The sequence below is a fragment of the Ascaphus truei genome, chromosome 15 (assembly GCF_040206685.1).
Source record: "Ascaphus truei isolate aAscTru1 chromosome 15, aAscTru1.hap1, whole genome shotgun sequence".
In the NCBI taxonomy this organism is placed as follows: domain Eukaryota; kingdom Metazoa; phylum Chordata; class Amphibia; order Anura; family Ascaphidae; genus Ascaphus; species Ascaphus truei.
The window spans coordinates 27,903,665-27,917,838 of record NC_134497.1 but is presented as its reverse complement, the minus strand read 5'-3'; the positions used below and the strand labels follow the sequence as shown (position 1 = coordinate 27,917,838).

General features: G+C 44.2%; 1 protein-coding gene across 6 annotated transcripts in view; it reads left to right on the top strand.

The window, feature by feature from the left end:
* Positions 1-14,174, top strand: part of LOC142466732 (uncharacterized) — a 73,868-nt gene that overhangs the window by 8,104 nt on the left and 51,590 nt on the right. For 3 of the 6 annotated variants that reach the window (XM_075572074.1, XM_075572076.1, XM_075572075.1), the window contains 2 exons: positions 2,537-2,726; positions 5,592-10,113. The exons of 2 other annotated variants lie outside the window; for them this stretch is intronic. In XM_075572074.1, the coding sequence (XP_075428189.1) occupies positions 5,699-7,228 (1,530 nt within the window). In that variant the 5' untranslated portion in view covers positions 2,537-2,726; positions 5,592-5,698 and the 3' untranslated portion in view covers positions 7,229-10,113. Of the gene's footprint in view, positions 1-2,536; positions 2,727-5,591; positions 10,114-14,174 lie in introns of those variants that run through there. One more of the 6 variants, XM_075572077.1, reaches the window with a different exon arrangement.

The window sequence follows — 14,174 nt, the reverse complement described above, 5'->3', positions numbered from 1 at the left end:
GGCTGGTGGCTTGCGCGGGGGGCGTGCCGGTGATGCGGGGGGGTGGCTGAACGGCCTGATCCCTGCACGTGGGAGGTTAGTGCTGTGGGTGGCGGTTTTGGCCGGGAAGGAGGGGTGTGCTGCTGGGAGACATGTGTCTCCCGGTGCTGCTCCTCCAGCGCGCGTGCCGGGCCTCCCTCTCGCTTACTTCCGGCGCTGCCAACAGGGAGACCCGGCGCCGGGTTCAGAGGTTTTTTTTTTTTTTTAATTAACTAGCAGCCCTTGTTCCCCGCTGCTGGCGGCCCTGATCGCGGCGCCCCTCTAGCCAAGCCACGGCGCACCAGGGCGCCGCGGCGCACAGTTTGGGAACCACTGATTGGGCGCCCTTTTGATGTAGATGCTATGTCACTGCGTCTGGGCCCATGATGTAATAGCTATGTCATAGTAATCCTGTTTGTTTTCCTAGGGGATATGACATTCTGTGCTGCTGTGCAAGGCAGGACGGATCTATTACTACGTGGGATAGAAGGGAGGGGTCTCCCCGTCCGTTCTGTCATAAGTGAGGGAGCGATCACGTGACCCCTCCGTCACACAAAGGGTTAAAATAACTGTTTTACTTATTTATATACAGTATTGTGAAAGAAATCCTGTCCTGTATTTCTCTAGGAACATTTGTGTGTTTGACTAATGAGGGCATTATAATTACTTTGTTTTCTATGAAAGTGTTATGTTTTGTTGTTTGCTAATCTTTTTTTTTTTTAACTTAACGATTCGCTACATTTAACCGATTAAATATGCCATTGTTGTTGGTTCACGTTCTTCCTAGGAGGGACTGCCCCTTTAAATACCATTTTCCTACTCTGCTTCAGTTGAAATAAATCCTGAGATTACAAACCCATAAGAGTTTGTAAATCAGCCTTTTCTCCTTGCTAGCTATCCCAAGCGCTCCTTTTCCTCTCACCCCACATAAGTCTTTCCCCGTTTTAGGCTGAGTCCATGCTCCCTGCTTGCTCGCTGAGGCTCAGGGAAAGCGAGTGCTTTCCCTGGCCTTGCGGTTGCTTACCGCACGCGCCGTCAGGGGGGCGGGCCGGGGGCGGGCGCGTCACTGGCCGGGGGCGGACCAGTGACGTCACAGAGCTGGTTCGCCCTCATTGGGCGAACCGCTCACATGACCGGCCTGTCGCGCCGGCAAGTGGGGGAATTTTTAAGTCCCCTAAGACCTGCGCTTCAGCAAGCGCGCGGAAGCGCAGGTGAGCCCCTACTAAAGCTGCTCTAATTGCGACCGTAGGGGCTCAGTGCTGAGCGGGAGCGTGCCTCAGCACGCTTCCGCAAGCAAGCGGTTAACATGGCCAAGGCCTTAGAAACGCAGGGCCACACTTTTCAAAGCCTTATTTAACCAGAGGCAGCTGTTGACATTACGGATAACTTTGGTTGCTGTCACCTACACTACTTTACCTAGTTTACTGGGCAGCTAATGCCACATCTATATTCTCCAGACTATTACTCGGTGACCATTACCTTCACTTATTGTCTTTCCAAATCCTTGCAAAACCTCCCGAAACTACCGAAGAAACAGAAATATTCATTTTATTTATCCCCCAAGCAGCTTGTCAAATTATTTCCCCAATACCCCCTCAAGAGAAGAGTTACCCGTTTCACATGGTTTCTCTTACTGTGTTTCTATTGCTGTTTGTGTTCTGTATCCCCCTTCCTCCCACTCCCTTTATTTGCCTCCCAGGTACTGATCTGCAGGGGGTTATTTTTCTTATCCACTTTGCCTCCTCTGTTTACCAAACACTAGATTCACTAAAGTGCAATAGCCTCAATTGCACTTTAACAGCCACTCAAGTAAATGGCAATGAGCATGTGATCACAGCAGCTCTTTGCACCTCTCCCCTCACTCCTGTCTTCTCCTCACAGCCTTGTTCTAAACCATTGCTGCCCGTATGTAGCTTTAGGCTACGACCCCAGTGGTCACTGCTGTGCGCGCGACTGACTGCATGGCAGCGCTTGCACGGGTCCGCAATCTGTTGTCTATGTGGAGCGATGGGATGCATGGGGCGCGTGGCCATGACAGGGGGGAGTTTCAAGCCCAAACCGACATTGTTACCTCATTAGACTGTGGCTCAAGGTTTTTTCTATAGTCCAGTTTCTAAATCAGTCCAGGGCATGTTATAAGCTCAGGTTGCTAATGGAACACATTCCTGCTACAACACCTTGTTACATCAACCCCACTTTCTGTTTAGTTCCACCGGAAAAAAACTCACCTTTGTGTCATCTTGTCGGGACATTTTAATTACAACAATGTTTTTTATTTATTTTTTAAGTAATAAGAAAGTAGTCACTGGTGTGGCTTGTGGCTCCCATTCCTTTCAAACTGTGGGTACATACAAGTGAGCCATCATATATACATTGCTCTCCATTAACTTTTGTTCACCTCAAAAACGGTAGAGGATCAAGAAAAGACAAGTCACATTATAAACAACTTGTATCTTTTCAGCTCTTCCTTTATAAAATAGACATTACTTTGAGACCTCACTAACTGTCCTAATTTTAGATTTGTAAATTGTGCGAGAAACAAGGAAGAACAGAACCTTGTGGCGTTGCAGTACCACAGGAAAATCTACTACAGAACCTGCACAGACCTCCCCCCACACACAGAGCTTCTGGTCTGGTATGGAGATGAATATGGGAAAAATCTTGGTATCAAGGGGCTGCGCTATGGAAAAGTAACGCGCCAGCACAAGGTAATCAGGAATATGTGTGTTACGTGGTTTTTACATCTTTATTGTCTTATTACTGATGTTGAATTGCAAATAGTGATAGATCTGCATACACCATTACGGGTCAATTAGAATGTAATATCACTAAACCTGACGAGTCAACGGGCCGGATACATCAAGCTGTGGTAACCACAAATGCCATATTACCGCCCATAAAAGAAGTGCCTTATTATCGTGCAATGAATCTGCATTGTAGGGCCAAAAATAAAGCACTTTTTATGGGACCCGTTAAAAGCATCAGACTCCGATACAAAACATGCATATTATGTATATATCGGAACGGGATGAACGGCAGAAATACCGCAAATATTTTATCACCTGCTGCAGGCTGGCGTTAGTCGTGTCTTTCCTATGTATATAATGGCCATTATATACATAGAACTAAAGAAAAAAGTGACAATAGCGCTCTAAGGCTGAGTCCATAGAAGGCACGTCCGTGCTGAGCCGTGCGGACGCTCCGCGCTGAGCCCCTGCATTCTCCATGAGGATGTCTTTAGAGGGGGCTCACGCGAGCGTCTGCAGGCGTGCTGAGGCGCTGGATTTTTCAGCCGACAGCCAAACTGTTTTTCAGAGCGCTGTCGGCTGAAAACATCCAATCAGCGCAGAGCAGCGTCAACGGCGCCGTGATGTCAGTGCGTCGCGGGCGATTGGCCCAGCGACATCACTGCCCTGCCTCCCTCAGTCTCCCCCCGCCTCCCGATCGCGCCCGCTGGCTCGCCTGCATGGGCATGAAATCGCGCAGATTTCAGCAGGCGAGCCTCAGCGTCAGCGCGCTTCAGCCCTGCTACCCCCTCTATGGCCCCAGCCTAACACACCCAAATATTAAACCACTTATATGTGAATAATAAAACAATGATAATAGTGATATTCGTGCTTAAATAACAATAAAGTGAATAAAGGACTTAGAAACAGACTACAACCCTTGAGAAAGACTGTTCCACTCATCATGCATCAGATGATCTTCCAAAAAATCAGGGGAGCGTGTCTCGTAGCCATAAAATAAAGAAAACATTACATAGTGCAATAATGTTTTAAAGCAGTGATTTGGTGCAAAAATCACTGATTTAAAACATTATTGCACTATGTAATGTTCTCTTTATTTTATGGCTACGAGACACGCTCCCCTGATTTTTTGGAAGATCATTGTATACATAGACAAGATGAGCTAAACCAACATGGAATAGATGATAAAATAGTTGTTAAAATACATTACAGTACATATTAACCCCTTAGTAGTCCACTGGTCAACTAGTTATCGGTTTCCATGACTAGCTGACCACACGGGATAATATAAACATGACATTACACTATCTACCCCCTTTTGCCACCTTTGTGGCTAGTAAAGGTTCTTGGTTTGTCCCGAAAGCATAAACAAAACACTACAGCTCAGATACATCAAATTCTGTTAAAGTGGAGTGAATATCGCACCCTGGGAAATAATAAACTAACGGGTGTTATTACCACAATTTTAAGGTGGTATATATCAAGATTGTGGTAATTATTTACTGGGTGCGATATTTGGGCCAATCTCGCGATATGGGAATTAATGTGACCGTTAATAATGTGTTACCGCATTGGGTTAATATTTCTATCATAGGCTTCTGTAATGTCTATTATTACAGAAACCTATGATCAAAATAACATTAACTCCTTTCATGTCTGTGGTTCCAAGATATACCACAGGTACTAATACTTTATTTAAAAAAAACATGACCTAACCCTGTTGACTCCGTTAGTGGCCAGTAAAGCATTGCCATTCTAGTCGCTAAGGTAATTAAGAGGTTAACCCCTCTCACCACCACTTCTCCCCTCCTCCCCCCCCCACGAGAAGCCTAAACACCCTCCCCAGGGCAACTACCGTCATCACCCACATCCCCTACATCCCCTACCTCTGCCCCCTTCTAGACTAATGCCCAATATCCCTATTAGACAAATGTGGTTTTAAATATTAGCAAAAAATATACATGTTTATAACAAAACATAAAAGAACATTCAAAATACACTTTACACATAAAACCATTGATCATCACTGTGGATAACTAGGCCCTCTCAATGAGGGGCCCAGATATCCACATTGACAATTAAATGGTAACCCAGTAATAAACAAATGCATCAACTATGTTAAAATACATTAATAACCTCCCTCAGTGGTTAACCGCTAAGGTAATGAACGGAATTGGTGGATGTACCATGTGATGAATGCCCTTTATTCGGTGCTGCGATGTCACCTTATAGGGAGGGAATCACATTCCTTTTTTTGGAATCACATTCAATGATTTTGCATCGTTTTTGTGTTTGCATTGTCCCCACCACCATTGTATATGTATATATGTTCAAATACAATAATTGTGCATTTGGTTCCTGATTTAACAATGGAGATTTAGCATAAAGTTGGGTCATCCTATAACAATTACAGACCGGGTACATGGTGCAGTAATGGAAACATCCGGTGACAGATATGTGAGCTTCTACTGAGACGTATTCTATTCATGGTACTAACATTTTGTAATTATACCTTCACAACTGAAACTATCGATTTACTATCAAAGGATTTGAAAAGATTTCTGACACTTTAATTTGTGTTTTGCAGTTAGTGAGATTTCCTTTTAAATCGTTAAATAATATGATCCACTTTAAATGTATGATCCACTACATCTAGTCTCCCGGCCCTAATGCTGCGCATGTTGTGCTAAACCTTCATTCTTACAATGTACATCTACAGTTTACTTTCATCCTGAACTTTCTGTGATACGCCAACTTACCTCTCCTGCATGGCCTTTTGTAAGACTTTGAGAGTTTGTGTAACAGTGACTTTTTTGTCTCGTCTAGTACAAAGACAAGCTCCAATAATCCACCCATCCCAGCACTGCAAGGTTGCTTTTAGCAGTCAGGATTACCTCCTCAAACATCTGAAGATCAAACACCCAAATGAGAATATGGAAAAGATGAGGACAGAACAATCTTGCAACATTCCAATAAATATGACAGAAAATGCATCTTTCAACCAGTCAAGGCAATTAATAAACAATGAAGCTGCTTCTCATTCCAAAAGGTATATATTAGCTGCTGCCACAGGAAAAGATCTTGGAGAACGTGGGAAGAGCCTGACTTGGTTATCAGACCAAAATGCACAGAAGACAACACAGACCGGGGAGAGACCGCATGTATGTGGGGAATGTGGAAAGGGATTTACTCAGTTATCCAACCTGAACACACACAAGAGGACACACACAGGGGAGAGACCGTATGTATGTGGGGAATGTGGGAAGGGATTTAGTCGGGTATTCCATCTGAACATGCACAAGAGGACACATACAGGGGAGAGACCGCATGTATGTGGGGAATGTGGGAAGGGATTTAGTTGGTTATCCAGCCTGAACACACACAAGAGGACACACACAGGGGAGAGACCGTATTTATGTGGGGAATGTGGGAAGGGATTTAGTCGGGTATTCCATCTGAACATGCACAAGAGGACACATACAGGGGAGAGACCGCATGTATGTGGGGAATGTGGGAAGGGATTTAGTGTGTCATCCAGCCTGGACAAACACATGAGGACACACACAGGGGAGAGACCGCATGTATGTGGGGAATGTGGGAAGGGATTTTGTGAGTCATCCACCCTGGCCACACACATGAGGACACACACAGGGGAGAAACCGCATGTATGTGGGGAATGTGGGAAGGGATTTAGTGTGTCATCCAGCCTGGACAAACACAGGAGGACACACACAGGGGAGAGACCGCATGTATGTGGGGAATGTGGGAAGGGATTTCGTGTGTCATCCAGCCTGGCCACACACATGAGGACACACACAGGGGAGAGACCGCATGTATGTGGGGAATGTGGGAAGGGATTTAGTGTGTCACGCAGCCTGGACATACATAAGAGGACACACACAGGGGAGAGACCGCATGTATGTGGGGAATGTGGGAAGGGATTTAGTATGTTATCCATCCTGAACACACACAAGAGGATACACACAGGGGAGAGACCGCATGTATGTGGGGAATGTGGGAAGGGATTTAGTCAGTTATCCCACCTGAACACACATAAGAGGGGACACACAGGGGAGAGACCGTATGTATGTGGGGAATGTGGGAAGGGATTTAGTGTGTCACGCAGCCTGGACATACATAAGAGGACCCACACAGGGGAGAGACCGCATTTATGTGGGGAATGTGGGAAGGGATTTAGTGTGTCTCGCAGCCTGGACATACACAAGAGGACACACACAGGGGAGAGACCGCATGTATGTGGGGAATGTGGGAAGGGATTTAGTCAGTTATCCCACCTGAACACACACAAGAGGGGACACACAGGGGGGAGACCGTATGTATGTGGGGAATGTGGGAAGGGATTTAGTCAGTCATGCAGCCTGAGGAAACACAAGAGGACACACACAGGGGAGAGACCGCATGTATGGAATATGGGAAGAGATTTTGTAATTTATCCAGCCTGAGGAAACAAAAAAAGACACACCACAGGGGAGAGACCTATCTCTAAAGCCAGGCATGTTTAGGGATAACCAGTGAGTACGACGCTCCTATACAGATGCAGCGGCCGTTATTCAAACATTTCACGGGATTTATTCCTGGGCATACCCAGGTCATGCTGCATTCTTACAGATCACAATAAAGCTCACCGCTCAACCCTAATATTCTTACTACACAACCAAAAAGTTTCCAGTCTAAGAAGACCAGAACAAAAGTATTCTCTATGTTTGCGCACTCTACTTATTTAAATCAAGAGTATCATCAGTAAATGAATTGCTAATGAATGGGCACACTGATACAATATCATGCATAGAGACTGGTATAATTTCCTCAAATTAATCAAAAACAATAACATTTTATTAATCAATATACAATGTGATAGATATATACAAAGTGATAATTAAAAACATGTGGTGAGATGTGAACCAGGGTAGGAGCAGATGAGCACATTCATTGGTATATATACTCAAATCCTCTAAACCACAAATTATAAATTGCAGATTAATTATAAATTGCAGATTAATAATACTGGGAGTGTATTATGCTGACGAAATGGTGTATGCTCTTTATCAAAGCTCAGAAGTGAGCATGACCATACGGTAAGCAGGTACTGCTCATTAAATCTGAGCTAAGTGGGAACACTACAAAGCAAACAATGCTATATGGGTCACACTGACTTCACGCTGCTTATTGCAAAGTCCATACACAGGTGCACAATGACCTGAGTCCTTATGCACAGTAAGATAAAGATAGATTATGTCGATATATTGTGTAGACCGCCAGTGTCAATGTAAAGTCGAACACTGGTTGGAATCAAACATTAATGACACAGAGAGTTAGTAAGTATCAATTGCACAATATATATTCCGTCTACCCAATAAATCCATCGCTCAGATTATAGAGCATTACTCAGTAGCGGTAGACACTGTGTTTTACACTTCCCTATGGTAGGAATGTAGCGTTCAACACTCACATCATATCCCCTAGCCCTGTAAAGCCTTCACTATTGGAGAGGGCTCCTACGTGGTGGAGGGACGCTGTGTAACAAGTAAAAAGTGACAACCGAATCAATCTATCAGTGCAAACAATGTCAATGTATCTGACCGACCTGGCACATCTTAGCATATTGGCAACGGTAGCAGTGCACTTAACCGGTAACAACCTAAACCGTCCGTCTGCGTAGGCAATGTCAGTATATCAAACCCAGACGGCGTACAATGGCTACAGTAGCACAGCAAAAGGCACATTGTAAACTTATTACATCCTCCACTATACGACCCAGTTTCCAGCCCGTGGTTCAACTGCCTCCGCATCAGATCTCAGCAACTGACATTACCATTGTGACGTCTCTAAAACCCGACGCACGTTTCACGTAGTACACCTATGCTTCTTCGGGGGAGTGAAGACCTAACGTCCTGTCCCTTCTTAAATAGCCCATGCGGGCACGTATATGATAGTTCCTTAAACGTATTAACCCCTTAGGTCCCAATTCTTATTGTTTGATTGGGAGCATTATGAAAACTGACAAAATAGTGCCATATGTCACTTAGAATTGTAATCTTATATTGGAGCAGATGTTCAATAAGAAAATAGAGAGCTAGTATATAATACATAGTACTTCACACGTCCTGAAATACTCGTCACTTCTGAGTAACTAGCAGAACTCCCAACAATAGGAGCAAAAGTGAATTGCGAAAATACCTTAACCACATGGGATAGAGCACACGTTAAAGGTCAGATATATATGTATATAAACAAATAATAGTAGCTTAAATGAACCCGAGAACTAAATATCAATTGGTAACATAGACAAATGGATATAGGGGTGGACTTGGTCCTTGCAGATGTCATAGTCAAACTGGTCCCCAAACACATTATAGTGTTCTGAATCTATAGAGCCAGAGTCTCAATTGGTGGTGTTTTAGCATAGAGGTGGAACATTAGATGATATAATTATATGGGGATGTAGGAATGAACTAGTTCTAGTTGGACCGCCTCAAAAGTCAATACTGTCCCTGTGGTTAATTAGTTCTATATACCTGGATCCCCATAGAAACCCCTCTTTATTAAGAAAGTACAACTGGTCCACCGATAGGTAATTCAGAGAAAGGGTGAATAGATAAAACCCTTGTTAAGACCAAGAGGGGACTGTGTTTTTAAGTCAAAAATCCATCTGCACTCTGCTGAAGCAAATGCCGGTCCCAATCACCTTTCCGGGAGGGACATGCTAGATTCCAGTAAAGTGTAGCACTCGTGAGTCACCATTATGTGCTTCTATGGTATGTCTCGCAATAGGTTTATCTAGTGTATTACGCACCGATGCTATGTGTTCAAGGACTCTAATCTTGAAAGCTCTATGCGTCTTACCCACATAGAGTTTCCCACAGTCACAATTGACAACATATATTACCCTTTGATAAGACAATTTATAAGGTGTTTCATTTGGAAGTTCCGTGTGTGTTCTGAATTTGTGAAAGACTTTGTTGGGTCAATATGGGTGCATGAGCAGGAAAAAGATTGGTTGAACAGTCAAATCCAGTAAGAAGCACCAATTAACTCACCAGGTAGATGCAAAAATAAAAAACTTTTATTATACTACATGTTAAAAAACACACTAAAGACATCACAGGAAAATTCTCCCACGCGTTTCAGACTATACAGCCCTTTCTCAAGGAGTATGGTTGGGGCAAGATTGAAGGTAAGTTATATAGCCCCTTCTACGAACTCAAACGCACCTTAAAGTACTTGAGTGCATTAAATATGTTATGGCATCAATCAATGCAGTATATGGCATATATCACATTGTCAACAAGGTTGTCGCTTGATTTAATGAAATCTAATTTTATGTCTCATTGTATATACAGTTGTGTGAAAAAGAAAGTACAGCCTCTTTGAATTCTATAGTTTTACATATCAGGACATAATAACAATCATCTGTACCTTAGCAGGTCTTAAAATTAGGTAAATACAACCTCAGATGAACAACAACACATGACATATTACACCGTGTCATGATTTATTTAACAAAAATAAAGCCAAAATAGAGAAGCCATGTGTGAAAAACTAAGTACAACTTATGATTCAATAGCTTGTAGATGTAACGCGTAGCTCACCACAAACGAAGCGCGACCGCGGTGCTGAGCAGGGAATTGGTTAACGCCGACCCACAGCCACACAGACGCGCCTAGGATGTAGAGTAGTCGTTCAAGCCAGGTCAGGGTTATAGATTGGAGAATAGTAGTAAGTACTTGCCAGGTCAGGAGTAGAGAGTTGCGGATCGTCAGGGTGCATAGCCAAGTTCGGGATTGGAGAGTAGCGGATTGTCTGGGTACGTAGCCAGGTTCAGGATAGGAGAGTATTGGATCGTTGGAGTACTTAGCCAAAGTCAGGACTGGAGACAGGAGAATGGTCATTCGTAGCCAGATCAGGGGAGGAGAGGTGTGAAGTCCAAGAGAGATGCAGGGTCAGGCTACAAGAGTTCAACAGGCAAGGCGTCACACTAGACTATGCTCAGCAAAGAGTGTATGCAGCAGGAAGGTATATAGCACGGAGGTATGGGGGCGGAGCCTGAGACGTGCGTCTCTCCCACGCCGGTCCTGTCCATCATTAGAGCTGGGGCGGAGCTTGGAACACGCGTCAGCGGGGAGGCTGGACGAGGGCACCCGTTGTGCGTCAGAGCGGGGGTGGTGGAGACAGAACCAGCGGGCAGAGGATCAGGCCATGCAAGATCCACGCACGTGTAACGGGGCCACGAGACAGCACATCCAGAGTGTCAGTCACAAGAAGATATTGAGGTGAGGAGACAGTCTGCGACCGCCAGCAAGGCAAATCCTCACAGTAGAACCACCTTCACCAGCAATAACTTGAAGTAATCGTTTTCTGTATGACTTTATCAGTCTCTCACCTCATTGTGAAAGAATTTTGGCCCAGTCTTCTTTACAGCGTTGCTTCAGTTCATTGAGGTTTGTGGGCATTTGTTTATGCACAGCTCTCTTAAGGTCCTGCCACAGCATTTCAATCGTGTTGAGGTCTGGACTTTGTCTGGGCCATTGCAACACCTTGATTCTATTCTTTTTCAGCCATTCTGTTGTAGATTTGCTGGTGTGCTTGGGATCATTGTCCTCTTGCATGACCCAATTTCGGCCAAGCTTTAGCTGTCTGACAGATGGCCTCACATTTGACTCTAGAATACTTTGGTATACAGAGGTGTTCATGGTCGACTCAATGACTGCAAGGTTCCCAGGTCCTATGGCTGCAAAGTAAGCCTAAATCATCACCCCTCCACCACCGTGCTTGACAGTTGGTATGAGGTGTTTGAGCTGATATGCTTTGTTTGGTTTTTGCCAAATGTTGCGCTGTGCATTATGGCCAAACATCTTCACTTTGGTCTCGTCTGTCCAAAGGACATTGTTCCAGAAGTCTTGTGGTTTGATCAGATGCAACTTTGCAAATCTAAGCCGTGCTGCCATGTTCTTTTTAGAGAGAAGAGGCTTTCTCCTGGCAACCCTTCCAAACAAACCATACTTGTTCAGTCTTTTTCTAATTGTACTGTCATGAACTTTAACATGCTAACTGAGGCCTATAGAGTCTGAGATGAATCTCTTGGATTTTTTGCAATTTCTCTGAGTATTGCATGGTCTGACCTTGGGGTGAATTTGCTGGGACGTCATGGGAAGATTGGCAACTGTCTTGAATGTTTTCCTCTTTTGAATCATCTTTCTCACTGTAGAATGATGGACTTTAATTTGTTTGGAAATGGCCTTATAACCCTTCCCAGATTGATGGGCATCAACAATTGCTTCTCTAAGATCATTGCTGATATCTTTCCTCCTTGGCATTGTGTCAACACACACCTGAATGCTCCAGACCAGCAAACTGCTAAAACTTTGGCTTTTATAGAGGTGGTAACACTTGCTGATGATCAATTAATCAAGGGCATTTGATTAGCAGCACCTGTCTGCTACTTATCATCTTAATTCCTATGGAAGTAGTAAAGGTGTACTTAGTTTTTCACACAGCTTCTCCATTTTGGCTTTATTTTTGTTAAATAAATCATGATACGGTGTAATATGTCATGTGTTGTTGTTCATCTGAGGTTGTATTTACCTCATTTTTAGACCTGCTAAGGAACAGATGATTGTTATTATGTCCTGATATGTAAAACCGTAGAATTCAAAGAGGGTGTACTTTCTTTTTCACACAAATGTATGTATATGTAAAGAAAAATGAAGTAAACAGACAATAAGATTTTCAGCAATATCACATAGTTGATTACATTTCTACAAATAAATTAATGTACCCAAGTATAGGAAGAGGTAACCTGCTCATTCTCTGTAGTGTATATCCCTACCAGTTCTCATCAGATTGTCCGTTCTCCCTCACCCTGCTTGTCTATACCTCTTTACTCAATATGGATCCAGCGTTTTACTTGTTCTTTCACCTGTTACACTACAGCAACTGTTTATCCAGACATATTACAATATCATATATGGATACAATATACGGGACTTTGTGAGGTTTCCTTGCTCCCACATGTGCTATTTTTCTTGTAGCTTTAAGTAGTCTCATCTTTACATATTGGTTGTCAGTGCTACTTTTTTTGCTAAAAATAGCCAGGACCCTGACAGTCTACGTAATATACTATTTTATACTGTTTGGTATTCAACTCAACGGGTTCTTTCACCTATATAGGTCTATGTACCATATAAATGATTGATTTTACTATTGTTTTCACATTTTTCATTGCCGTTACTCTTTTATTTTTTTAAACAACAACAAACCTAATTATTCAGCTGAATTCTCTTGTTTTTTGGCATCTTTTTCCATGCAATTGGCATAGCACATATTTTTCATTTTATGATGGATACAACAACAGGTACATAGTCAAATATTTAACCTAAGTATAGCCTGGGTCCCCCTGGTCCCCTGTTTGTACCCTTACCTTTCCATAGGAGAGTGTGGGGGGGGGATGCGCAGTAGCAAGTGCAAGCGGTGGCCATAAGAATATAGCACAGCAGGGGAACTACAAGATCCAACAGCCTCAGGGGCTGCAGTCCACATGTTGCCCGGCAACCAATAGGGCTGAGAGATGTATGGCAGTTAGAATTCTGAGAGTTGGGGATCTGACAGTTAAGGGGACTGTTTGTTGGAAGCTGGATACCGAAGGGGTAGGGTGTGAGTGTGCAGTTGTCTGTGGCATCTGCACTAGGCCAGAGACCCCTGATAGGCCCCAGCTAGGCCCAACTCCCCTCAGTTTGTGGCTGCTACAGGGCAGGCCCATAGATAGGGAAACTGCCTCTGTAGCTTGTAGTGAGGAACACAGACAGGACACAGTGGCAACCTGGCTCTTGATGGTCTGGTACCAGACCACCCCCACGGAAGAGACTATCCTTGAGGTGGACATCCCACGCAGGAGCACCGGAGTCGTGGATCATCGTTGGGTCCTTGTTCCCCATTGCAGGACACAACGCGCCCGTGTGCTGACGCACCCGACAGGTACACCATGCACAAGTGCACCAATATACACTATAGTGGCAGCGCTGACCACATATAAGGGTGAAGGGTTATATCCTTGTGGACACTAGAATGGATGCCCGAGGGCCCCATCAGGTACTGTGGGGACTGTAAACAAGTGTGTGGTACACTGGGCGGGTGATTACGGCCGTGCGAGGCCTGGTGGGTAGGCTGTAACCATTAGCCATTTTATGGTTCTATAGTGAAATTGTTACCTATTGTGTGTGGTTATTGTATAATTATATGTATATAGGTCCTATAACGGGTAATTCCACACAGTAGAATCTGTTACAGCTGGAAGCGCTGAAGAACACCACCGTACCAGTTACACCCCAGGCTCCCTGCAGCGGAGGCTCAGACCTCCTGTGAGCCACAGATATTGCACCACACATTCTCCAA